General features: G+C 45.4%; 1 protein-coding gene across 2 annotated transcripts in view; it reads right to left on the reverse strand.

Moving 5' to 3' along the window:
* Positions 1-1996: 1996 nt before the first annotated feature.
* The window catches only part of LOC147896343 (uncharacterized), a 76207-nt gene continuing 52336 nt past the window's right edge, over positions 1997-25867 (reverse strand). For both annotated transcript variants that reach the window (XM_087383216.1, XM_087383217.1), the window contains exon 10: positions 1997-3296. In XM_087383216.1, the coding sequence (XP_087239342.1) occupies positions 2250-3296 (1047 nt within the window). In that variant the 3' untranslated portion in view covers positions 1997-2249. The remainder of the gene's footprint in view (positions 3297-25867) is intronic.

Consider the following 25867-nt stretch of genomic DNA (forward strand, 5'->3'; position numbering starts at 1 on the left):
ACATTCTATATATTACAAGTCTGAAGAAAAACCTTTATCTATTAATGCCATTACTAAACAAAACAAGAAAGTGGAATGTGATGAAGGCTCCTTTGAACGAGGGGAATCGAGGAAGAAGGCCTTTCTAAATTGGCACCATCTATGCCAACTTTTAAGGTATAAATTAAATAGAAAAGAAATCATGTGTCAGTGAGAGATTTAGCCACTTAACATGCAAAGCCTAATCCTCTTGAATACAAAAGGTGTTGTGAATGGCTTGCCTCATCTTCAATAGGATAAGATGATTTGCAAAGGATTATTATGGGAAATCACAAGCTGAAGGAAGGTCAAGTAAAACATATCCTTGAATTGATACATTTTGACCTATTTGGTTATTTAAATGTCAATCAATAGGAGGTAAGGTTTACATCCCAACATTTGTAGACAATTCTTCCAACAAGATATGAATGTACTTCATAAAGTTGACCCTTTGATTCATTGCCATGTTTGAAAACCAAACTACCAAGCGTGTTAATGCTCTCAAGTTGGATAAAGGGACAATATATAAGGCAATAAAATTTTTTATTGAATGCTGTTAAGAGAAGTGCATTGAAAGCAACACTCTATGCTCATATGGCCGACGCCAATGGAAGAAAATGGATAATAAATCAAATAAAGGTTTATTTGTTGGCTATAGTGATGATCTACAAGAGTCAAAATCTTAAAGAGCACCGTATCATCACTAGCAAGGATGCAATCTTTGATGAAGAACAAACTTAGTATACTTCACAATGGGATACATTGTTCTATCCTATCATTGAAGTGTAGAGAGAGAGAGAGAGAGAAAGAAAGGTGTATTAACATTTCAAGAGACCTCGCGGGTCTATGATACAAGATACAAGATTTATGTAACCCATACAAGCCACTGTGGGCTGAAGCAAAAGGCTCACTAAGGCCCTTGTTGAGTACTAAGTGCTAAAAATGCAAAAGCTAGTTCAAAATGTAGTACGAAAAAAAGGAGCAATCAACTGCTATGAACCAAAGCTCCAAGTACATGTGGAGGCTCTATCTAACCCGGCTCCTTGATGGTCCTTGATGTGATGCAAAGAGCTCACGTATCTATGTCTGTCAGACTATCTCCCGTGCTGGCAGGGGACGCGCTCTCTTGGATCTCTGTATCCCATGGGCTACATCGAGAGTAATGCCTCTCGATGTTAGCGGTCTCCTCTGAGGGCTGAGATAGGTCGAACTTCAATCATGCATGCTTTGGTCGTCCCACGTGACGTGTGGTCTCTATGTCTCTGTTCTATTTCCACATTCTACTAATCCATTCCCCTTCGAGACAACATCACTCCTAGGAGCAAGTTTCATTTTGAAACGAAGGTGAAAGCACAAAATCAAGAAACATAAATGTCACAACTGCTGCAAAAAGTGGATCTTGAACCTTTCTTTGATCTAGCCAATTGTTTTATCCAACCACGCAGCTACCCAATCTTCAAATGGTATGGAAAAGATATTGGTCTTAATAACAGGGTTGAAAGGAGCTCTTATGATCTACCACACCTTCATCTCGCATGCTTTGAAAGTTAATAAGGGAAATCAAGTAGATCACTCATTGCTTTTTCTATATTGCATTCTAGGAGCAACTAGAGGTGCTGCTGAAAGGCAAACTGACACAAGCTTGTGGGCGCTTAAAGCTTCCCCGGGTCTAGTGAACTAAGTTTAACAAACCTTGCCAATACCACTGAAGCCCTGTATATGGCAATTGCTAATTTCCTAAGGAGGCTACATAACAAATCTCATCCGACAAGCACACACCAACTGTTTAACATTCGCATCAGGCAGTTGTTCCCTGCCTGATCTGAACAATTTATTCATATTCCTTTCTACCAAAGTTTCCTCAAACCACTTGTCATACAATTTCAACCAATGTCTGTATTCACTTGCTCACCGTGGCATGTTTTCATACTTAGCCCCCTCCATTCCAGTCCCTTTGAATTCTACACCAACACTAACGTGAAAAAAGTAACAATTGTCCCATTTAAAATATTCTCCTCATTGCATGAGTCCCACCTATTCCATTTCTTACATAGAAGATCTCATGATTTTACAGGCTCTAAAAACCTAAGACACAAAACCAGCAAGACTTGAATCATCTGCCAGGTAATTCAATCAGTGCTGCTTTGAGGCTGAAATCCAAAATACATTGTTATATATACATAAGGAATACATTAGTGCTGCTAGCCCCAGCCTAATCCTCATCCTTAATCCTAGTATATTGTGCGATGCGGATAGGGATGATAGAATCTATTATACTGCGTGTGATCATTGGATGTATATGACAGTACAGCATTTGCATGTGCATGAGGATGAACCACTCCTGTGCTTTCATCATATTGCTGTGAAAATTTTGTCAGGGGATTTTGATCATTAGCCAGTCCTGGAGCTACTTCCCTGAGTTGGTTACCTGAATACACCAAATATGGTGCATGGACTTTGAAAGTCTGTTCTGCCCTGCCTGCATACTCGTGCATCCACCTCTGTTGATGCATTGCCGTAACTGCGGTCTCTTGGAAATCTGTTGTAGCTGCTGCAGGAGTAAAATACCTTTGCCTACCCTGCAGTCTGTTGTTGTCTAAAACACCATGATGAACAAATCCATCTCCAAAACGAGCTTCAGGATTTCTATGATTCCATGCCTTGTAACCAAGCTCACCTTGTGTAACTGACAGATTATTTGATACAGGCAGATGTGGTGGTCTCTCCTCGCGTATTGCTTCTTGCAATTTGATCCTCTTTGCCAAATGCTGGTCCTGCCAGCTCAATAGATTTACATTCTCCATCGTAGCATCTCTACCTTGAGAAATAGCTTCCCATGCCTTTCTGTCCATTGATGCCTTTCTGTCCCTTAATGCAGTGGTTGCAAACTGTGAAGTCCTCAGAACATCATTACTTGCTGTGACTTTAGGTCTCACCCTTTCCCCAAGAGCAACCCAAGAGGCTAGATCTGAGAAATCACTACTATTCTCAGCCATAAAATGCCTACCGTGACTTGTTTGAACAAAACCCTTATCAAATCTCTGTTGATCTTCGACAAGTTGAATAGTGGTGTGGTCCAGGCGCCTTTTCCCCAGCATGACAGTGGGCTTGACAGGAGGGTTGAAGAACAGAGACTTTAGAATTTTCACTTCATATATACTAGTAGAATAACATTTAAGCTGAACGAGTGCCTCGTGAAAGCATCTATAAATAGCATCAAATCCAGTCTCTCCTACGGCTCGTGCTGCATTTTGGGAAAGGGCAGCAAAGTCCTCTACCTGCATACATTGAATCCATTACCACTACAGTACAACAGACAAACAACTCACAAAACTTAAGCTTTACCTTGCCATTTGTGTAACAATTCTTGTTTCTCACCTATAACTCTCTTAATTCTTACATGGATAGTCCAACTTAGACACCAAACCTGAAAAGCTAGGGTTAAAGATATCCATTGTTTTCTCAAGTAAGATCTCTTCTGAAAATCTAAAAATGAAGGCAACTATAAGAAAATTTATGTACCTTTACGAACAGACTCAATGAGAAGGGCATAACGAAGCCTCTGCTGCAATAAGAGAAATTAAACCCTATAACATACGTTTTATGTCCATAGCAACCCAAGGGTTGGTTTATAGCTAGCCAAAGTTAGATGGCCCAAGTTGTCATGGACCCACACGGATCCACAAAATGGACCCTGGTCCAACACTGCAGCTAAATATGAGCTATAAACCGGTAAGAGGATGCTCAATTCCCAGGCACCACTGGTCTTGACTAATTCCATTTGGAAGCCTCTCCATAGCTTGCCAGCCTGTTGCTTTGCATAAGCCTATTGCTGTGCATGTGGGCCTTGTGCAGCTGACATTGACTGGTATGGAATCTGATCTCTCAGAACACAGGGAGTGTGACCAGAGTGAACTTCATAATGAGATTTCAAACATGCTGGTTCTGGGTAAGCCAGTTTTTTTTCTTCTCTGTTATTCATTCCTCGGTCTCAACCCAATGGTATGTTATGCCATTAATCATGTGGATGTGTAGTTTATATATCTTCGTAAGACTAGAATAAGTCCAATCATACAAATTTAGATTTTTTGATGTTCTAAAGACCAAAAATCTACACAGAAAATAAAAGAGAAAATGAAAGAGAAGAAAAAAGAGGTAAACAAAAACTTTTATGAAAAACAACAGGAAGACATACTTAGCAAGCGGAGTCTCTTGGGCAAACCCAGTGCTTATTTTCAAGTCAAATAACCATCCCATGTGAGGATGACTCAAAGAGAGAGCCAGTCCAAACCTGACCATGATTGCAAAGTACTACGCTAAACATGATTGACTAAGAGAAGCAAGTTCTCTGTTAATCAGATTAAACTAAGCTTTACCAAGCATTCATTTTAAGACATGTTTTGGTGGTGGACACTGTCAACAAGTATATCTGCCACTCAAGGTTCTTCTACATGAATTCCTAGTGCTAAGGGAGCTCATGTCATGTCCTATCGTATCCTGTGTCAATTTCATGTCCTCTACCCTCCTGGTAGATCCCATCAGGAGTCCTAGTGTCTCTAGGACGTGCCAGAGATCTGTTGCTGGAGTCCTTGGCTCCACTCCATAGGATGTACTCATGGGTGACACATTGCAGTCTGCCATCGAGATGCTGCAACGATGGTGCCCCGGATGGGGCAGGAGCTCCCAAGCCATGTGTCTAGTATCCTGTTGACTTGGCAAGCCTAAAGTCAAGGTCTCAATCTTATCGTCTCCTGGTTGTCTCTTCTCCCATAAAGAAGTTTGTGATCCAATGCTGTCTGGGCCCCTGACCCATGGTGGGTCTCATAACTCTAAATTCAATTCGGATGACCTCATAAACAAAGAGTGCATCGCATCTCAGTTTGGGTAGTCCATGTGTCTGAAGAGGCAATTGTACTTCCCTTGGATCTCATAGTGCCACATGCACCCCTGCACTTGGGTGCAAGGTGACAATTGGCTTCATCAACAAAGTGCAAATAGTTCCTATTATAGGGTATTTTGTCGTATGCTGTGACCCTATTGTTTGTCCAAGGATAGTCAAGCACGAGCTACGTAGGTCAATCTCTCAGCCTTAGGTCGTCCTTGTACCCACTGGAGAATAGTAGGTTAGTGTTTCCGTCCTAGGGTTTTAGGTCTCAGCCTAGGGTAGGAACCCAAAAGGAAATGGGCTGGGGGAAGGCTGCCTTGTGCCCCTCCCTAGGCAGCTAAGGGCTAGAGAAATGAGCCAGCCAACCAGCTGACTGGCTGGTCGGCTATTTTGGCTGGTTGGCTCAGCCCTACCAGGCCCCACAGCCCCCTCTATATTTTAGGGCTAGGGAAATGAGCCCAACGAGCCAGCCAACCAGCTGACTGGCTGGTCGGCTATTTTGGCTTGTTGGCTCAGCCCTACCAAGCCCCACAGCCCCCCATATAAAGGGGGGCTGGCTGCCTTCATTTCCTCACTCAGATCCCCTCAGATCAGTCTCCATCTCTCCAGCCCGATGCAGCCTTAGCCCTTCCAAAAGTCCCTTGCAAGACAGCCATCAGTTCAGCCGTCCCTAAGGGTGATCCAGGAAGGTGCCCATGCAGCCCCATAGCTTGGCTTGAAAAGTTCCTGTTTCAGCAGCTTTCTTTTACAGTTTTCAGCTCTTTCTCAGTTCTATCTTCAGCTCTCTTTCGCTCCATCTCTCTCAGCTTCCATATAGATCTCTCAAGCTCCATATCTAAGATTTCCATCTCCCCTTCATCTCTCTCACTCACGCACTCCACTGCATGCCCGAGGATAGCACGAGCCTCTTCAATGGCCTTGCATCTTCCGTGTGGGCAGCGTTGGTCTTGGTTGAGATTTGGTTGCTTCTCAAGATTCGCTTAGTGTCGAAGGGTCATCCTCAGAGCTACAACCCGTGCTCTCTGAATGTAGTTCTCCAAGTATATGAAGGAAACATGGTGAGAGAGAGAGCGAAAGAAAGAAAGAAAGAAAGAAAGAAAGAAAGATGTATTATCGTCCATGGGAGGCCTTGCGGGCCTATGGGACAAAGTGCACACAAAAATATAGACTCATACAAGCCTCAGTGGGCTGGAGCATAGGGCGTGCTAGGACCCTTGCTGAGTACTAATCTACACTAGTAAAATCATAATCATCATAATCAATCAAGTACAAACTGAATCAAATCAATCACGGAGCTGGGACTCAAAAACCAAACCCAGTACATATATAGGCTAGGGTGAGAGGAAATGATACTCAAATGAAGACATAATGAAAGACTTTCATTCATTCATCGAGTATATGATGTGACAAGTGAAGTATAAGCCTTTATAGACTAGGCACACTTACAAATGTACCAAGTACATATGGGATAACTCCCAAGATGACACGTGTCACTCACACATGAGCGACTACTAGAACTCTAGTACCACACATCACACACACTCTTTGCCTATGATTTCTCCAATACCCCCATTCAGGTCAAAGAGACCAGGTACAAAATATATGTAACCCCATACAAGTCACAGTGGCCTGAAGTAGAGAGCTCACTAAGACCCTTGCTTAGTGCTAAGTGTTAAAAATGCAAAAAGCTAGTACAAAATAGTAGGAAAAGAGCAATCAAGTACTGCTTAGAACCAGAGCTCCAAGTGTTAGAATTATTTGTATATTCTAGGAAGTGGCCAATGTAATATAATAAGTAGGTTAGGGGCACTTTTTCTTCATTGAGGTTTTTACCCCTAACCACAATTAGATCCCTAACTACGGTTAGTAGATAGGATAAGGTTTTGTCACTTGGACAAAACCTCACTCTCTCTTGTATTTTCATACTCTTCTATTCAGACGTTTTTCTCACTCTTGCATTCTGCTTCCTCAATTCTCACATTTGGTATCAAAGCAGGTTGCTTCCGGTCCTGCTTCTTTCCCCCAAGCTCCAGGTTCTCTTCCCCGCACAGCTCGTGCATCGCTTCCTGCTGGTCGCCGTACAACATACGAATTTCGCTTGTCGACCATACAGCTCGTACCAACTGACAGACCGTACCGTCCATATAGCTTTGTTTCACGTGCGCTAGTTCGTACAATCTACAACAATGCCGATAGTCTGTACACCGTACATTGCAGTATAGTTCCATCATTCACTACCTCACCTGTACAGTTCCGCCGTACACTGTTCTACTGTCGTGAAAGCTGTGCATTGCAGTCGCTGTACAAACATTGTACCTACACAATCCATACTACTTCAACTGTTTGGCCATACAATGTATAACACCCTTAATGACAATTGCTGTCACAACCTATCAAAGGCTTGAAATGCAGCACAATGCTCTGCAAATTCCCAAAAATCTGCAAAGTATATTTGCAAAAAGTGGCAAGTGTCTGCAATATGACTCAAACTGACTCCAAAACTGCTTGCAAAGCTCCCAAATGATCTTTCAATTGCCAAATTGCATCCAAAATACAAAAGTCCCAAATTCTTCCAAGAAATTACACCTGAAAGGAGGCAAATCAACCAAAAGCCCCAAGTTTCGCAATTATCTACAAAAGCCCAAAATTTTGTTTGCAAGATTGCAAATAGAACCAAAAAGCCCCAAATTTCTGAAGCAGGTTCTGGAATCTGACTGCAATGCCTGGAACAAAACAAGATGCCTCAAATGTGCTCCCGAAAAGTAAGCCAAACAATGGCTGTCTGCAAGAATGCTTGCCAAAAAACACCTGCAAGGAAAAACTTGCAGATTTTACGGACACGAAATGTGTACGTAGTAGGTACGGTCGTACGGACAACACCTTGCAATCGTGCGGCGAATGTGATGGAAATCAGCCCACACATCAGCATAAAGCTGATTCAGAACAGCTCTCTTATAAGGTTAAAGGTGATGCAGAGAAGCCTAAGAGGAAGAGCATTTGTCACTACTGCAAGAAGCCAGGTCACTACATTGGTGAATGCAAGAAGAGAATAGCTAAGGAAAAGAAAAGGGATTCAAGTATGTGAAACGAACAATTTCTAATCTCTCTGGTTTTCATTGATTCTAATTAGCTCACAGGCGCTGGCATCAGTATTTCCTCCCAGCCAATCTCATGGATCGCATGCTCACACAAGATACATAACTTTTTTTAATCCTTCATGCCTATCCACAAGCCCACAACTCCCTAGATGGTTCCCTCTACCACATGTCATCATTTTAGACCTTTAACTTGGTACACCATTTACCCCTCTTTTGGGACACAATTAAAACATTTGCCCCTTGGCATTATTACACATTTAGGTGCACCTAGGCCATAGCACTCAGAATCACCTAGTCGATGCTAATACACCCTCACCTAGGACCTTGGCAGTTACTTCCCTTGACCATTTTATTTACCCACCGATCTTTCCGAGGTCATGCTATCTCGGCTAGAGCATAACATTCCTTCCCTCTTCAAGCATCAGCGTCCTCGATGATGAAATCTGGAAACACTCTTCATAATTGGTATACGGATTCCCACGTAGCTTCCAATAGAGGTAAACCATGCCATGCAACCAACACCGTGGGTATCTTCCGATTGCGCACTTGCATTGTTCCTCGGTCCAGGATTCTTGTTGGTTTGCGTCTTGCATTATCCTCTATCTCCTGAAACAAAACCACACCTTCGATTAGTGAGTCACCAGTACGCAAAAATTTCTTTAAACGAGAAACATGAAACACTGGATGCACCTTACACCCCGGTGGTAATTCTAATTTATAGGCTACCTTGCCTATTCTTTTTAGAATTAACCATGGCCCACAATATCGAGGTGATAACTTAGCACACTCTCATGCAGTCAAAGACTTAGAGTGCGAAGGAACTCTAAGAAAAACTTTTTCTCCTTCCTTAAATTATGCCAGAGGCAGACCTAGTGGGTTTGTGCAGGCAGGGACTCAGCATGAGTACCCGAGAAAAGGGGGATTTCAGAGGAAATGGACTTCAAAGACAAGTGTCTCTCAGCCAAGTGGCCAAACCAAGCAGGTGAAGCCGGTTGAGGGACCAGCAAAGACAAGTATCACCGTTGGGGTGAAAAGGAAAGTAACTCCAATGGCAGCCCGGGCTTGGTCAAAGTCCTCGTTGACCCCTGAGCAAAAGGAGAAAGCTAGAAAAGAAGGATTGTGCTTCGGCTGCCTTCAGCGACATCAGTGGAAAGATTGTCCACTAAATAAAGACCGTCGCACGGCCAACATGATAATATTTGAATGCGATGCAGAAATGCAGGAAAGTCCCAATGCGGAACATATGCAGATGCAATTGGCGGAACCTTCTCAGAGGTTAGTACCTGTGTTGTTAAGTTAGTAAGTGGTGCACCTGATAACATCCTTTCAAAGCCCGCAGCAACGGGGTATAGGGTTTTCGATGAGCCCGAGTTGATTAAAATAAAAGGGCAAGTAGCCAATCGTGATGTGATTGTGTTGTTTGACTCAGCGTCAACACACAATGTAATTAACTCGAAGCTTATTAAGAGGCTCAACTTGAAAACCAGTCCGTCTAACTATGCTTATACGGTCAGGATGGCAGACGGAAGTGCAACTGAAGTATGGGACCAGAGGGTTACCCAGTTGGAACTTCGAATTCAGGACTATGTTGACAAGCTGGACTTTGAATTGACCAGGCTAGCTCACAGATATAGCCCTAGGCATGGCTTGGCATTTTTGCAAAACTCCAGCCATTGATTGGAAAAAGCATATTTACCAGTTCAAGATGAACGGGGTAGAATATGTTTTGCGAGGTGAAAAGGATTTAGCTCGAGGACCATTGATTTCAACCATGGAAATTCGGAAGACTCCGAAAGAGTTTCTGTGTCTGTGTATAGCATCGGTAGAGTCGATTCATGATGTGTCGACTAGCACTGAGCCTACCCAAGATGGGGAATTGGCCGAGTTGGCTAAAGAGATATCGGAGAAGTTCTCTAATTGTTTTAGGGATGAGTTACCTTATGGGTTACCTCCAGAGCAAAATGTTCAACATAAAATTGAGCTTATCTCGAGGGCAGAACCTGTAAATAGACCTCCCTATAGATTAAGCTTTACACAAGAAGCTGAGGTGCGAAGACAACTCGAAGAATACCTCAAGCTGGGGCAGATTCAACCCAGTTTTTCACCTTTTGCTTCGCCAGTGATATTAAAGAGGAAGAAAGATGATACTTTTCGTCTCTGTATAGATTACAGAGCATTGAATAATATCACTGTTAAGCACACGTATCCGATGGCTCTGATACCAAATGAAACGAACAATTTCTAATCTCTCTGGTTTTCCTTGATTCTAATTAGCTCACACGCGCTGGCATCAGTATTTCCTCCCAGCCAATCTCATGGATCGCATGCTCACACAAGATACATAACTTTTTTTAATCCTTCATGCCTATCCACAAGCCCACAACTCCCTAGATGGTTCCCTCTGCCACATGTCATCATTTTAGACCTTTAACTTGGTACACCATTTACCCCTCTCTTGGGGCACAATTAAAACATTTGCCCCTTGGCATTATTACACATTTAGGTGCACCTAGGCCTTAGCACTCAGAACCACCTAGTCGATGCCAATACACCCTCACCTAGGACCTTGGCAGTTACTTCCCTTGACCATTTTATTTACGCACATAAAATATTACAGAAGTCGGTCATCTAAGGGAAAATGCCCACCGATCTTTCCGAGGTCATGCTATCTCGGCTAGAGCATAATAGTATGGCTGTCTCAGATGCATCAGCTCCTAATGCACATGATGGAGGAAATATTACAACCAACTTTGTGGAAGAGCGCTATGCCTTTTTTATTTGCATTTCAGATTTTCCAATGGCTAGTCCAGATACTACAGCCACTCTTGAGGATGACCCATATGCTTTCTTGACTTGCACCTATGACCCTTCAAAGGAGGCATGCTCTTTCACTGTCAATGAGACATTGAACACTTGGTATTTTGATAATGATGCTTCTAAGCAGATCACTTCTAGAAAGAGTCTTTTTGCATCCCTGCATGCAACACTTGCTAAAAAGAAGGTGACATGTGCAAACAATTCTTCTTATTCAGTGTGTGGAGTGGGTAACATCATACTCACATCCACGAATGGCACAGATTTCAGAATTACATATGTTCTTATGTGCCAAGTATAAAGAAGAATTTGCTGTCAGTGTCCAAATGGGTTGCTACAGACTCTCACGGAGAGTAGGCTTGAGGCACCTTTGCCTGGCAGGACTCGTAGTGCAGTAAGGCACGCAGGGGGGGCTCTTTCTGTTGAGACAACTTATGCAGGTACTCTTCTTGATGAAGAAGAACCTGACTCTTTTGAAGAAGCCAAGGATAATGTGCATTGGATGCATGCCATACACAATGAATTGCAGTCCATTGAGAAATTTCAGACTTGGGATGTTGTGGATTTGCCACCAGGGAAACATGCCATTGGTACCAAATGGGTTTTCAAAGTGAAAAGAAAGCCAGATGGGTCCATTGATAGGTACAAGGTAAGGCTAGTTGCTAAAGGCTATGCTCAGAAAAAGAGCATAGATTATGAGGAGACATTTGCTCCTACATCCGTTGGACAGTTTTACATGAAATGTCAATTATTACCATGGCTGCAAATTTTGTTTGGAATGTCCATTAGTTGGACATAAAAACAACTTTCCTTAATAGGGACTTGCAGAAAGAGGTTTATGTCAAAGAACCTCCATGAATTGAACTTTCTGACAATGCAATTCAAGTTTGCAAGCTGAATAAAGCTTTATATGGGCTGAAACAAGCCCCACGTGCATGGTATGCCAAGATTGATGCCTTCCTGGCAAGTAAGGGTGACTTGCAGATGCATGCTTACAGTGACTCAGATTGGTGGGTTGGGGACTATGATATCAGACAATCCACTAGTGGTAATTGTTTCTTTTTGGGCAAAGCTTGCATTTCTTGGCTGAGCAAGAAACAATCTACAGCGGCTACTTCCTCATGTGAAGCTGAGTACAAGGCAGCTTTCACAGTGACAGTTGAATGTGTTTGGCTATGTCGTTTGTTTGTTGATCTTCATCTCTTATTGAAGGGCCCTTCTCCAATTCTCACTGATAGTCAAAGTGCTATAGCAGTGGCAAAGAATCCTGTGTTTCATGCTCACACGAAGCACATTGAGGTTCATTATCATTATGTCAAAGAGAAGTTGCATGCAAGGGAGATCATTTTGATCTATGTGTCAACACATGACAATGTTGCAGACATCTTCACCAAAGCACTTCCATGTGAGAAGTTTGAGGCATTTTGCAATGCCCTAAACTTATCTCCTTTTGGTGATTGATCACTACCTTGTACACCACATTGGCACTACAAGGAGGTGTTAGAATTATTTGTATATTCTAGGCAGCGGCCAATGTAATGTAATAAGTAGGTTAGGGGCACTTTTTCCTCATTGAGGTTTTTTCCCCTAACTACAGTTGGTGGATAGGATAATGTTTTGTCACCTAAACAAAACCTCACTTAGTTTTGTATTTTCATACTCTTCTATTCAAAGGTTTTGCTCACTCTTGCTCTCACTCTTGCATTCTGCTCCCTCAATTCTCATACCAAGTACATGTCCAGGCTCTATAGAACCCGGCTCCCTGATGGCCCTCTAATGTGATGCAAAGAGCTCACGTATCTATGTTTGCCGGGCTGTCTCCCGCATTGGCAGGATGCACACTCTCCTGGATCTCTGTATCCGATGGGCTATATCGAGAGTAATGCCTCGTCTTTGGCAAACCCCTCTGAGGAGGGTTGAGATAGGCAAGACCTCAATCATGCGTTCTCTAGTCACCCCACGTGCCACATCCTAGTGACGGGTCTCACTGCTGATCCATAGTGCTCTCGTCTCCTCGAGCTCCTCCCCCTCGATCCCATCTTGTGCTGGCTCAGATGCGTATAAATAAGTTGTTTGCATCTGCGTTCGATCTAGCTCGGTGTCCTGTGTCAAACCGTGGCTATCAAACCATGTGGACATCCGTGCATACCATGCTGTATCAAATCCTCTTTGATAGTCGTTGGGATGACTCTAGTGCTAGTCTCGGTAATCTCCACTGAGATAGGGCCCAAACTCGTGGAGAAAAGTCACGGTCTGAAAGAGGACACTCACCTGGAGAGGTGTCATGGCGAACTCTACCTATATGATCTCATGGGGAATTGAAGGCATACTCCGAATCATCCTAGATCCCATGATCACCTGTAGTCTCTCAAATCCCTTCTAATCAGTAGCTAAAAGGTCACTCCCTCAAAAAGGTGCTGCATACTTGACAAACGGCCTCACAAGAGTGTCAAAAAGCCAACCCTTTGTCGATGGGTCCTAGAAATGCGCGTGGAACACTGTCTCTAAAATCGGGCCAAGGCACCCTTCCCTCATGTGAGTCGTGCTCTGGCGACACGGGTCATCGTGAAGACTGGTCCCGTGAATACTGCCCTAGGTACGTGTAGGACTGTACTATCTCCACTAGCTCCCCTCGGTAAGTGAAACTATGTCGACGTCAATGTCAAGAAAATACTGCTTGGGATGTGTTGAAGATCATAACCTTGGTTTTCCCAAGGTTGATTGTCAAGTCCCTCTCTCTGCACAACATCTCCAAGGCCTCCAAGTGTTTCTACAATCCCTTGGTTGAGGACAAAATGAGGACTATGGCATCTACATATAGTAGTATCTCTCCCATCAAATCAGCCAATGAGGAGCCCTCTTCTCCTAGGCAATCAACAAAGGATGTGATCTCATCAATGTATACCCCTATAGTGCTCTCAACCAAGTTTGATAGGCCCCCAGGAGCGCGAACTCGCCCTCTGACGGACTCATATAAACTCATCACTCCCCAAATCATGGCCTATGGGAGATACAGCTCCTGTAGTCACTTGATCACGCGAGAGCGAGGGACCAGTCACCACGGTTTCTACCATTACAAAGGAATGTGTCCTTACCTCCAAAATATACCGGACACACCATAGCTGGTCCCCAGAATAAATTCCCAAGCACGGTCCAACTTGAAATTTCCACTAAAACCACAAGTTTTAAAATCCACTCCAAGTGGGTTCATCGAATTTTTCTTCTGTGTCAAAAGCCTTCCGAAAGTCCATGAAGCAAGTGTAGACCTTCTGGCACCTCGACTTTGCCTCCTTGGTGATGTCTCTCAAGGTAAAACTGTGGTCTAGTGTGGAGTGCTGTCTTCGGAAGCCTGCCTGCCCAAGAGCCCACTGTCCATAGCCCTCTGTACAAACACTCAAGAATGAGGACTTGCAGCAACAAACCGTGCCCTCACAAGTGGAAAAACAGAAGCAGCAACCATTGCAGCAGCCCCAAGAAGCCGAGAAAACTCCTGAAATTTTATCAAAATGGTATGTGAAGACAATGGAGGATGCAAAGAGGGTAGCAGAATTTCTCACGGTAAAGCCTTGGTGAATAGATCAACAACATTCTAAAGTTTAGGACAATAGATCAAAACAATCTCTTCTGTGTACAATCTCTCTCTAACATATCTCAATGTGTTTTAAGCTGGCATGAAACATAGGATCTTGTGTTACTGTAAGACAATCAACAATCCCTTTGCCTTAATTGACATATAGGGTACTTTCTGTTGGACTATTCTGTAAACCTTGATTGGACAAATATGTTTGAATCTTCTCATATCAAGCCCATGGGCTTGTTTGAGCCCATAAAGTGCCTTATCCAGCTTGCATACTTCGCTTCTTGACTAGGCACCTGAAAACCAACAAGATGCCTCACATACACTTCTTCATTCAAGTCCCATTGAGAAAGGCTGTTTTCATGCCCAACTGGTGTAGTTTCCACCTAAAATGAGCAGCCGATGAAACAACACATTGATGGTGGTCATCCTAGAAGTGGGGGCAAGAGTTTCATCATAGTCTATCTCACTTTTCTGTTTTATACCTTTGGCAACTAGCCTTGCCTTGTACATGTAAATGATACCCTCAGATTTTCTCTTGTCGTGTACACCCAATTTATTCCAATAATCTATATTTCCAAGGGGCAAACCTACTAGTTCCCATGTATTCTTTTTCTGGATAGAATCCAATTCCGACTTCATGGGTCTCATCCTATGCTCACTGTTTTGAGCATCATCAAAACAGTCAGCTTCTTCTATATCACACAGTGAACTCATCCAGGCGTGCTCCTCTGTTGTTCCTCTTGAACAAGCCCTTGTCCTACTAGAGAGAGGCACTGAAACTCTCTGCTGTCCTGCAAGTATGAATAAGCAATCTTGGATTGTTCTATACTTACTGTGTGAAGCAGCTCTCCTCTCTGACAATCTCTTCAACATCATGTGTTATGGGCTGATCCTCTACCTGATTGGGAGCATCTAAACGCTGTTGTGCATCAGGATAGAATTGCTGCTCTTCTACTACCTGTTCCAAATTCCCCTCAATGGCCAATGCAAGTAGCCATTCAGACACACCATTATGCAGCTGTCTGTCAAACTCAATCATGGACTGTTCTGAGCTTTCTGCAAAAACCACATTTCTAATTAGTTTGAGTATTGTAGAGACGGTACGCTACTTTCACTGTTGTAGCCAAAAAAAATGCACGTAATGGCCTTATTATCCATCCTGCTTCTCAACTGACAAGGCATATGTACATAGGTTGTGCAGTCGGACACCACAAGGTAGTCAACTTTGGGTCTCTTGTTATACCAGGCCTCAAAGGACGTAATGCTTTTTAAGGCCTTGTTGCTGTCATGTCGGTATTGGCCAAACAAGTATCTAAGGCTGCCTTGCAATCTGGTAAATTTTGGCTCCGTCAAGCATCCTTGCTTTTGTGTAGAAGATAAAACTGCTTTTGGGGGGGGGGGGATCTTTTAGAAAGAGGCACCTCGAAGCTTGTCCTCGACAAACACTAGGTTGTTGAAGTTGCTTCCCACAAGCCAAGAAGCTCCAAATGGAACGATTTAGGATTCCAATTTTGAGGTCGCCACCTCTCAAGGCATACAAATAGCTTGTCCATCAATGAGCTCAGCCAAAGACATCTGATGCAAGGGATTGAACATCGAGATGCAAATACCCCTGCTCCGTCCCATGGCCCAAGATCAAATCTCTAGTGCATAATAATTGTGAAGTTTGTGAGAGCAAGGGGAGAACACACAACGTTCAAGAAAGCTTGAGATGCTGAAATGAATACAAACAAACAATGGGTGTTGTAGCAAACCCTAAACCCTAGAGCTTGCTTATGTCCTAAAGTGATACGTGGCAAATTGTACAAAATTATTTGTGCACACCTTACTCTAGGGGCATTTTTATCCCTAGTTAGAGGTTACTCCTGACGAGTTATTTTGGTATGAGGGTACATAACCCTAAATTTTGTTGTACTCTTTTTGCAATAGCAACATTTAAATCAAAGGTCCTCCAATCTGCATCACATGACTGGAATGACTCGAGTAAGAAAACATTGGATTGAGAAAAATCGTTGGAGGAGCTCCCGTCTGCAGCTGCCCGCCACCGCCCGTCACCATCACCCAGCCCCGTGGCAGCGCCTTGCTCCCTTGGCCGCGCCCAGCTGCCTTGGCAGTGCCTTGCTGCCTTGGCCGCGCAGGCTCCCTTGGCAGCGCCCTGCTCAGGTCGCCCCCCCTTCAGCCCGTTTGGCCACGCGTCGCGCCCCCCCCTTCAGCCTGCTGGCTGGCTGCGCCCTGCTGGTCGCGCTCCTTTGCCCTTCAGGTCGCCATCTAGGCCGCCTTTCAGGCCCCTCCCTTGCGTTTCAGGCTGGGCTGCTTCAGGGCCCTCTCCAGTGCTGTTCTGCTCGTGTTCCGGGGAGCTGAGTTCCTGGGCTGTTTCCAAGCATTGGCGGAGCTTTCTGCTTCAGCATTGAGCGGCCTGTTTTTCATCCCACGCAGGCTGAAGTTCGGGGCATTCATTATACAAGTTTTTGGGGATTTACTTGTGGTTGGTTGCGAGTTCTTGGTGGGTATTTTCAGCAGAGGTAGCTCCTCCCCTCAGGACAACACAAGCTGAGACAATGGAGGACACTAATGCCACTCCCGTCGCCGAACCTGAGGAGATTGAAGTCACTGTTTCTTTTCCTCCCGACATTGTGCAGATGATTGAGGTAGCAGAGGAGGGTTTTCGTTTGACGCACATCATTGGCTTTCTACCCGGTAGAGGCCAACAGTTATGTTATTGGGTGTACACCAACATGGCCTCATTGGGTGTCTCAGTTAGGGTTTTCTGATTGCTTGGCAGAGGGTACTTTTCTTTTGGCCTTCAGTCTGCAGAGCAGGCTCAAAAAGTACTTATGAGCTCACCGATTCAGTTTCAGAGCAGAGTCATCCATTTGTGGCCTTGGCAGAAGCACTTCAGTTCTACTTCCCCGAGACCGCGCCAGGTCTCTTTTTGGATGCTTTTCCCTGGACTTCCTGATGAGGTCAGCTCTTGTCGCAGAGCTGTGGAGCATATGGCTAGTGTGGCAGGTACAGTCATCCCATCAGGTGCTAGACTTTCCTATGCTCAATCACTTGCTGGTACAGGTGTAACGAGGGTCAGACTGGCTTCAGAGTTCCCCCCTCCTCGACCTTTGCCTACTTTGATTTCGTACTCCACGGGAGATGGGCTCCAGATGCAACAGAGGGTTTTGTATGAGGGTCTTCCTGACCAGTGTCTTTTCTGTCAGAAGAGAGGTCACTTTATTAGGGATTGCCCTAGTCGTCAGCCTCGATCGAGACTCCGGATCCACCTCATCCTACGAGTGACCCAGAACCTACAGCTCAGCCTCCAGGGGTCTCTGAGCCTACTTTGACTCATTCAGCAGAGCGAGACGAGACTCCTTCGAGGGAGCCTCCAGTGGACTCAGAGGACTTGGAGGTGCCTCCAGCGGAACAGCTTTCACGGAGAGCTCGGAGGAGACGGAGACAGAGGGAGAGTCAGCAGTACGAGCAGCCCCAGGTACGAGCTCACAGATGGCAGAGAGTTGAGACACATGTGCAGGAGACCCCGAAAAGGGGAGATGCAGAGGACCATCCGCAGGCAGGTCTTGACACTGTGCAAGAGATGGTAGCTCAGGGAGTCGAGACACACGTGCAGGAGACCCCGGAAAGAGGAGATGCGGAGGACCATCCGCAGGCAGGTCTTCACATTGTGCAGGAGACAATAGCTCAGGATTTGATGACTCTTGACACTACTACCCCGAAGGTTCAAATTTCGGTTACTGAGACAGTTATCCAACAGGAGACTGCTCAGGCTGCAGTTACGGTGACAGATGCCTCTTCCCAACAGTCCATTGAGAGTGGTATTTCACGACACAGGTCAGAGTCAGAGCCCATCCCAAGATCTCATGCGCCTGTATGAGGTTCCCTTGAGACCTCTTTCTCTTCCCCGTTGCACAATACCTTCTTTTGTTGCTATGCAGAGTGTCCTTTTAGACACTCCTCCCAGTATACCCTCGTCCTCGTAGCTTTTCACTCTTGGTTTATCCAGATCTTTTGCGAGTACGGTCACAAATTTCGCTCAGTACCCAGACAGGTGTGAGGGTTGGGAGATCCTAGCAGATGAGATCGAGCGAGATTATCAGTCACCCATGCTTACAAGCACCTCGTCCCAGATTCTTCCTCTCCCTCTCACCTATTCCAAGAGCACAGTTAGGACGACTCGGCCCTTTTCAGCTCTTCTGACTCCTAGACCTGACCCCAGGATGGTTGACAGAGATTTGCCCATTGAGTTTGGCCCTTTTTGGCTCGAGGGGTTTCCACAGACTCCCTCACTCGATTGGAACTTCTCTCGGTATTTTGTCGACGATCAGAGGAGGTAGAGGAGTACTTCGGATCTGTTACTCTCTCCAAAGAGGGGTACATTCTTCGTTTCTCCGCAGGTAGCTTTCGATCTCGAGGGAGTGAAAGCTGGTCAGCTGAGTTACTTGACAGCGAGATTGCTAGATAGCTCATGAGCATGACTCAGTTTTCTTCGGTTCACCGTATTGTCGACTCGCAGATTCATTCTTGCCCTAGGACTCTTCGACCTGGCTTCGGTGACAGGGCCTTTCTGTTTCTGTTCTTTGAGGTTCAGGGAGACTTTGATTTGCCCAAGAGTGCTGGTTGGTTTGATTTTCAGCTCCTCAGTTCGCGCCAGAGTACTATTCCCTTGGATGGAGCCATTTTACATGAGTTGGGGCAGATTTGGAGTTTGATCAGAGACCGGACTTTGGATTGCGCCGTCAGAGAGAGTGATTTGTGCCGCTGCCACTGGCACCCCCACTTCCATCCAATGTCTAGGTTGTCCATCATTTCTTGGAATGTGAGAGGATTGAACGGCCACAGATTTACCTCAGATGCAGATGGTCGTAGATCGGGAGTTCCTAGATTGCAATTGCTTAGGGACTCCCTTCGGTTTATTTCCTCAAGGTCCCCTCCAGACATTGTGCTTATCCAAGAGCATAAGCTCTCCCAAGACAGGATTGACAGATGTAGATCCTTACTCAGAGGACAGAGCCGGACATATTGGAGCCCAACGGATGGCACAAGGGGGGGAGTTTGCATTTCAGTTTCAGCCAGGTGGGCCTCAGAGATCACCCAAGAGGGTACACTAGTGGAGAGCAGGGCATGCTATATTATTCTTCAGATTGAGAGCACAGCAGTTGGTGTTCTCAATGTGTATGCTCCCACAGATCCAGCCCACAGACGGGCTTTTTGGAGACAGCTCAGAGAGTCCCTTCCTCAAGCAGACACCTGGATTCTTGGAAGAGATTTCAACATGGTTGAATTCTCTGAAAACAAGTCGGGCCAAACAGAGGGTGGCCTTTCTGATAGGGAGAGAGTGGAGTGGGATAGTTTTGTTTTGCATGCTGGACTTCATGATGCAGCTCGATTGGACGACTTTCGTCACTTGACTGAGAGTCTTCAGTTCTCTTGATCCGAGGTTTGCCATGGCTCTCTTTCTGTGGTCAGACTTGATAGGTTTTATATTGGCCAATGGGGCCAGGAGGACAGATTGGGATCCGCTCGGGTTATGTTTTATATCTGACCATGCTCCAGTCCTTTTACAGATTCTCCCTACCTCTCGATTGGAGAGCACAGGCTCTGTGAGAGTTCCGGACTTTGTTTTTCAGGACACAGAGTTCGTGGAACGGTTGAGAGAGGCTTGGTTGTCAAAGGACACTCCGATGGATCAGGCCTGGATTATGTGGGTAGAGAGGGCTTTGGCTAGAGTCAGCATGGCCTGCCAGTTGAGGGCAAAAGAGGAGAAGGAAAAGCTCAGAATGAGAGATCGGAACGCAAGGGCAGAGGTATCCACACTTCAGAGATTGATTCAGAGTTTTCCTCATTCTCTTTTCATCAGAGGGCAGCTTTCAGAGGCTCAGGAGAGACTAGAGGAGATTCAGGGCAGGAGGGCCCAGTTCAGGTTTTACTCCCAACAGACTTTCAGGATCCAGAAGGGGGATAGATGCTCTAGAGAGTTCTTCAGGGCAGTGGGTCAGAGATACTCTTCAGGCAGTCTTCGTAGACTTGTGGATGAGGCCGGGTCTCTTCAGACGGACCCTCACCGTCTTGTTGAGATTACTTCTGATTTCTATTCCACTCTTTACACCGCCGATCCAGTCACCGAGGAGATGATCAGAGCCAGAGAGGAGATTTGGAGTCATGTCCCCCAAATGGTCTCAAACAGGATGAGTCATGTTTTGGATAGCCCACTATCACTCCTGGAGATCACGGATGCGTTGCATGAGCTGCCCAGAGACAGATGCCCAGGGGAGGACGGTTTGTCGCCACTTCTTTTTAGAGCTCTTTGGAATACAATTGGGCCTCATCTACTTTCTGCACAGGTATGATTTGTCTCATCCCGAAAGGGGGAGACAAGACAGTCCTACGTAATTGGAGACCCATTACACTTCTAGGGACAGCCTACAAGATCCTAGCGAAGACCTTGGCTCTTCGCTTAAAGCCTATGCTGCCAGATATAATCAGAGCTACTCAGACAGGATTTGTCCAAGATCGAAGTATCTTGGATAACATCTTCACTTTTTGGGAGGCCACTAACTGGGCGAAGGAGAGTCAACAGGAGATTGCAGTTCTCCTTCTCGATTTTGAGAAGGCTTATGACAGGGTGGACTGGGGTTTCTTGAAGGCCACTATGAGGAGGATAGGCTTCAATGATAGATGGATTTTATGGGTCTCCTCACTTTACTCTCACTCCTCTAGCAGGATGGTGGTCTGTCGAGGTAGTGGACCGGCTTTTCAGCTATCCAGATCCGTACGACAGGGATGCCTGCTTGCACCTTACCTTTTCCTTTTCGTAGCGGAGGCTATGGGATACTTTATGCAGGCTACCAGTCATGGCACTTTGGGCCTTCATCTGCCTATTCGGCAAGAGCAGGAGCTTCTAGACACTGAGTTTGCTGATGACATGGCACTAACAGTAAGAGGAGATGCATATAGTCTTGCTACTGCTGCCGATTCAATTGACAAGTTCTGCCTAGCCTCAGGGGGACTTGTCAATTGGAACAAATCAAAAGGCATCTGGACTAGAGCTCAGCAGGATACCCCAGCATGGGGAGGAGACAGAGGCTTTGTATGGATACCCAGAGGCACCTCCACGAGATATCTAGGCTTCCAGGTTGGCATTGAGGTGTCCCCAACGCAACAGTTTGCCCCAGTTCTTGAGAGTATCCGGAGAAAGCTAGCCTACTGGAGTACGGCTAGACTTTCTTTGGCCGGAAGAGCGCTGCTACTCAACCAGGTTCTACTAGCGACTATGTGGTACGTTGCGTCCTGTTGGTGCTTTCATGCTAACTCGATCCGTCAGGTGAGGAGATTGCGTCGAAACTTTCTGTGGAGTGGTGGTGATGGTTTTGAGGACACTAGGGCCAGAGTTTCATGGGATACTATCACTTTACCCTTCTCGCAGGGAGGACTTGGGGTTCTTGATCCGAAGATGCAGAGCAGAGCCCTTTTAGTCAAACTTCTTGTTAGAGGTTTGACTCCAGGAGATCGGCCGTGGAAGCAGTTCCTACTACATGGGATTCACCAGTGCACCCCCAGAGCAGCAGGTCAGTGGGCAGGTGGAGTCAGTTGGATCTGCCTGACGGACCAGCATTCTCAGCCTTCCTCACCACTTGTGAAAAGGCTTATTCAGATATGGGATCATTTTCAACAGCACCTCATCAGAGCAGTTCCCTCCTCCAGAGAGGAAATTTCCAGACAGCCACTTTACCATACCCCCCTGGTTCGGTACCAGGGATCTTCCCCTGGTACAGAACTTAGGACTCCCTTGGCCAGATGGCATGCTCAGGGGGTTGTGACAGTTGGAGATTGGTTCAGGGGAGGTGTGGAGATATCAGAGGAGGTGATCAGAGATAGACGTGGGCCACTTGGACAGATTGCTGCCACCAGATTACTGATCATGAAAGCTATTCCTCAGGAGTGGAGGGATATACTTACAAATCCAGCCTATCTTCATCCCATCTCTACTTGGTCAGGTTGTTTTAGTGAGGCTGGGATATGCATTGGAGATCGTTTAGGACTGGCACCGTTTACTTATTTTGAGTCGGACTCATCTCACAGATTGTATCCCACTCAGCCCCTGGATCAACAGAAGCTCCTTTGGCAGAGAGTCAGGGTCATTGGTTGCCTGGGTAAGGAATGGGCCACAGATCCTTCCAGGTTGACCATTGCAGAGGATACTAGATGGAGACTTTGGATTTTTCAGGGTCGACCTCTTGCGGAGCTTGACGGGGACCCAGGTGAGTGGGCATGGCTTGCTCCGGTGGCAGGCGTTCATTCTCTTTCATTTTTCCAGTACTCGACGAGGGCAGGTTACAGGCTTCAGCAGAGAGACTCTCATCACCTACCATCTGCTTCCCAGCATTGGCACGCACAAGGACTTACTGCAGAGCTCTTGCAGAGCTACTAGACCCACTTTTGGGGCATCAGTAGAGCCAGGAAAGTCTCCTACTTTCTTTGGCTCAATATACATAGGGGCATGGCATACCTGTGGGTACTCGGCTTCAGCAGATGGGTAGACCCTCCTTGTGTATGCATTGTCAGCTTGCAGAGGAATCTAGCAAGCATTGTTTATGGAGTTGCACCAGCTCTAGAGTGGTATGGACAGGTATCTTCAGGTTATTCTCATATGTTACATCTGAGTCCTTTCTGACGACTTGGGGCGCTGCCCTTTGGGGGAGAGGATCTGGAGCCTTTACTCTCTTTGAGTCAGAGCCAGGAGACCACGGTTTCTTCATGCAGCGTCGCCAGAGACAGGGTCCCACAGAGGCCAGCATCATGGAGCCGCAGGATTTACTTTGGGTACCAGTACCAGCTCAGGATTCCATGCCTACTTCAGCTGCAGGGTCAGCCTGGGAGGTGATTTCCAGCATTACCCTATGGCGGATATGGTGTTCGCGATGTTCTTTTGTCCTTGGGAGCCATTTATGCACGGAGGCTGACACTCTCGCTTCGATTTGGGCGAAGATTATCTTCACTCTCAGGAGTCAGTGGGAGCGGTGTACAGGCACCTCTGTACAGGCACCTCTTTGGCAGCTCGTGGGAGACTTATATCCTTCATGAGGACATGGGACTGCTCATTATTTTTTCATTTGACCCCTTTTGGGATGTCGTGGCATTTTAGACCACCTCCATGGCTTTTTTGCCACATTGTTGAGGCTAGGGATAGAGTACTTTCTCTCCCACCTGTTGTATGATTTGTTTTGAATTGAATATATCACTCTTTTCCCCCCCCCCCCCAAAAAAAAAAAAAAAAAAAAAGCAACATTTCGTATTGCTTTACTATTGCTCACTAGACTAGGCTGTCCTAGCTCCCCCATACTTGCCCGCATCTCTGGGAGAGCACTTTTGTCGCAAAAACTTACCATCTCGCCGTGAGAAAATCTGCTTGACAGCTCACTGATTTCCTAGAGGTGTTATGACATGGTCACCTGCTTTGGGGTGTTTCACAACTGATTTAGAGCTTCTACAGGGCTGGTTGCCAACACTTTCTCTGATTCGAGCAGCCTTGGGGCTGTTTTTCTTGCTCTAGAGCACTCTCGAACTGTCGCATCTGTTGTGGAGCAGGTTTTGTAGGTCGAAACCTGTTGTGGAGCAGGTTTTTAAGGTCAAAATTAGGATTTGCACCTGTTGCACCTGTTTTGGAGCAGGCTACGCTGTTGTTGGGCCGTTCTTGTTGGCAGCAAGCCTCATTGGGGGCCAGTTATGCTCCTAAGGTTTGAAGAGGTTGGAAAATCTCAAAGGGTGATTGGTTCACATAAGAGTTTGGCTGTAATTGGATGATCCAACATGGAGGCACAATTGGCAATATTTGGTTGGGCAAATGATGTAGAGGCTTGGCTCTACTGATGCATGGCGTTTCATGAGAGGCGGCCACCTATGCACGTGGCGTATGGACTAGTATGGAGACATTGGTTTGTGAGCTAAGTCATTTTGCAAGGCAAGCAAGGTTTGCAGTAGGGTCCCTAGACATCTTAGTGTTCTTTGAGTCTATTTAAGAAGCAACAACAAGCAGCAACAACAAGCTCCGTATAGATGAGCTGCTGCTAGTTGAGTCATCAGAATATTTTTAAGGTTGATTGTCCTCAACTCAGTCCAGATATTATACTGGTCATTTATGGTCTTTACATATTGCTCAAGTCTCGATGCAAGCTAGTCCATCATTTCATGTTCAATCTGGTTCATATTCTGAGTAGAGAATGCTATGTCGTTATGAACTTCATTGTCTGCATTTATCATTTCATGTGGGAAAGAAACCGATTTGAAAGACTTTCTACATCTCAAGTTAGTAGCAAGATTGAACATGATAAAATCTACAATTGGTATCAAAGCAACGTCCGGATCCTGGAGAGAGTTCCCCTTGCGAAAGGCTCCGAGAGGTTTTCTAGAAAATGGTATTCTGAGAGATTCTATGCCATCTTGAAGTTGCGCTCAAGCTAGAGACAAAGAATGTGGTTGTGGGTCTTAGGACTTCGCAAATTCGGTTTTGGGTTCTCATGAATTTGCAATCTCTAAATTTGGCTCTTCAAGATTTAGTTGTTTCACACACAAGGCTTCCATTTTGTAACAGAGGGTTACTTTTTACTTAGGCTAAAAGTTAGTAGAAAGGCCTTTATTGCCTTGTAAGTGTTTTCTTTTTTTTAGGGGATACCATAAGTTGCCACGTGGCATCCTAGGAGGTAATCCCATAAGCAATACTGCTTTGTACTACCCTGGGCCATACCTATATAAGGGCTCCAATTGTACTTGGCAATTCATTCATGACTTGTACTTCATTACTGAAATAGAATATACAGCAAGAGTTCAATACTCAGCTGAATTCTAAAAAGGATTGACTTCCTCCTATCCTTGTGCAGCCCCTCACAAGTCTCTGTTGAAGATCCAGCCCATGATCTTCCTCTCCTACCCTTTTCCTAAACATAAGGTACTACACTACTTAACTCTCCTGCAAATTCTACTAAGCTTAGCAGTGTTTACTGTTAGTTAGGAGCAGTCTTGTTGCATTGGTATCAGTGCGCTTTTCGTGGGAATTTGTGGGAAATTCTTTGTCCAATCACTTTGAAATTTGGAGCATCTACTCTTGAACCTAGGGCCTACCTCTATGCAAAAATTCAGCGCCAGAAGTGCTCTCTGTTGTGAGCTGCCACATGGAAGGCTCTAAGAAACCCTGATTTTCAAAGTGCTCAGAATTTGGGGCTTCTTGCATCAGAGGAAAGCCCTTGCTTCCCTGATCATTTCTATGTGTGAGAATCCTAAAATGGTGGAGTATTTAGTCAACATTGAAGTGAATTTTCTCTCTGGCGCAAGAGACTGAAGAAAGCAACGATCTGCTGTTTTCCTGCACCAAACTAAGGCGTTCTTGGCTTGATTTGTTCGCACTAATCTCATAAGGCTGCTCCCTAAGTCTGGTGGTGATCCGAGACTATTTGGAGGAGTTATGAGCTA

Source organism: Dipteris shenzhenensis, chromosome 12, assembly GCF_047967505.1.
Source record: "Dipteris shenzhenensis isolate YYH24624 ecotype China chromosome 12, Dip_SZ_1.0, whole genome shotgun sequence".
Lineage (NCBI taxonomy): Eukaryota > Viridiplantae > Streptophyta > Polypodiopsida > Gleicheniales > Dipteridaceae > Dipteris > Dipteris shenzhenensis.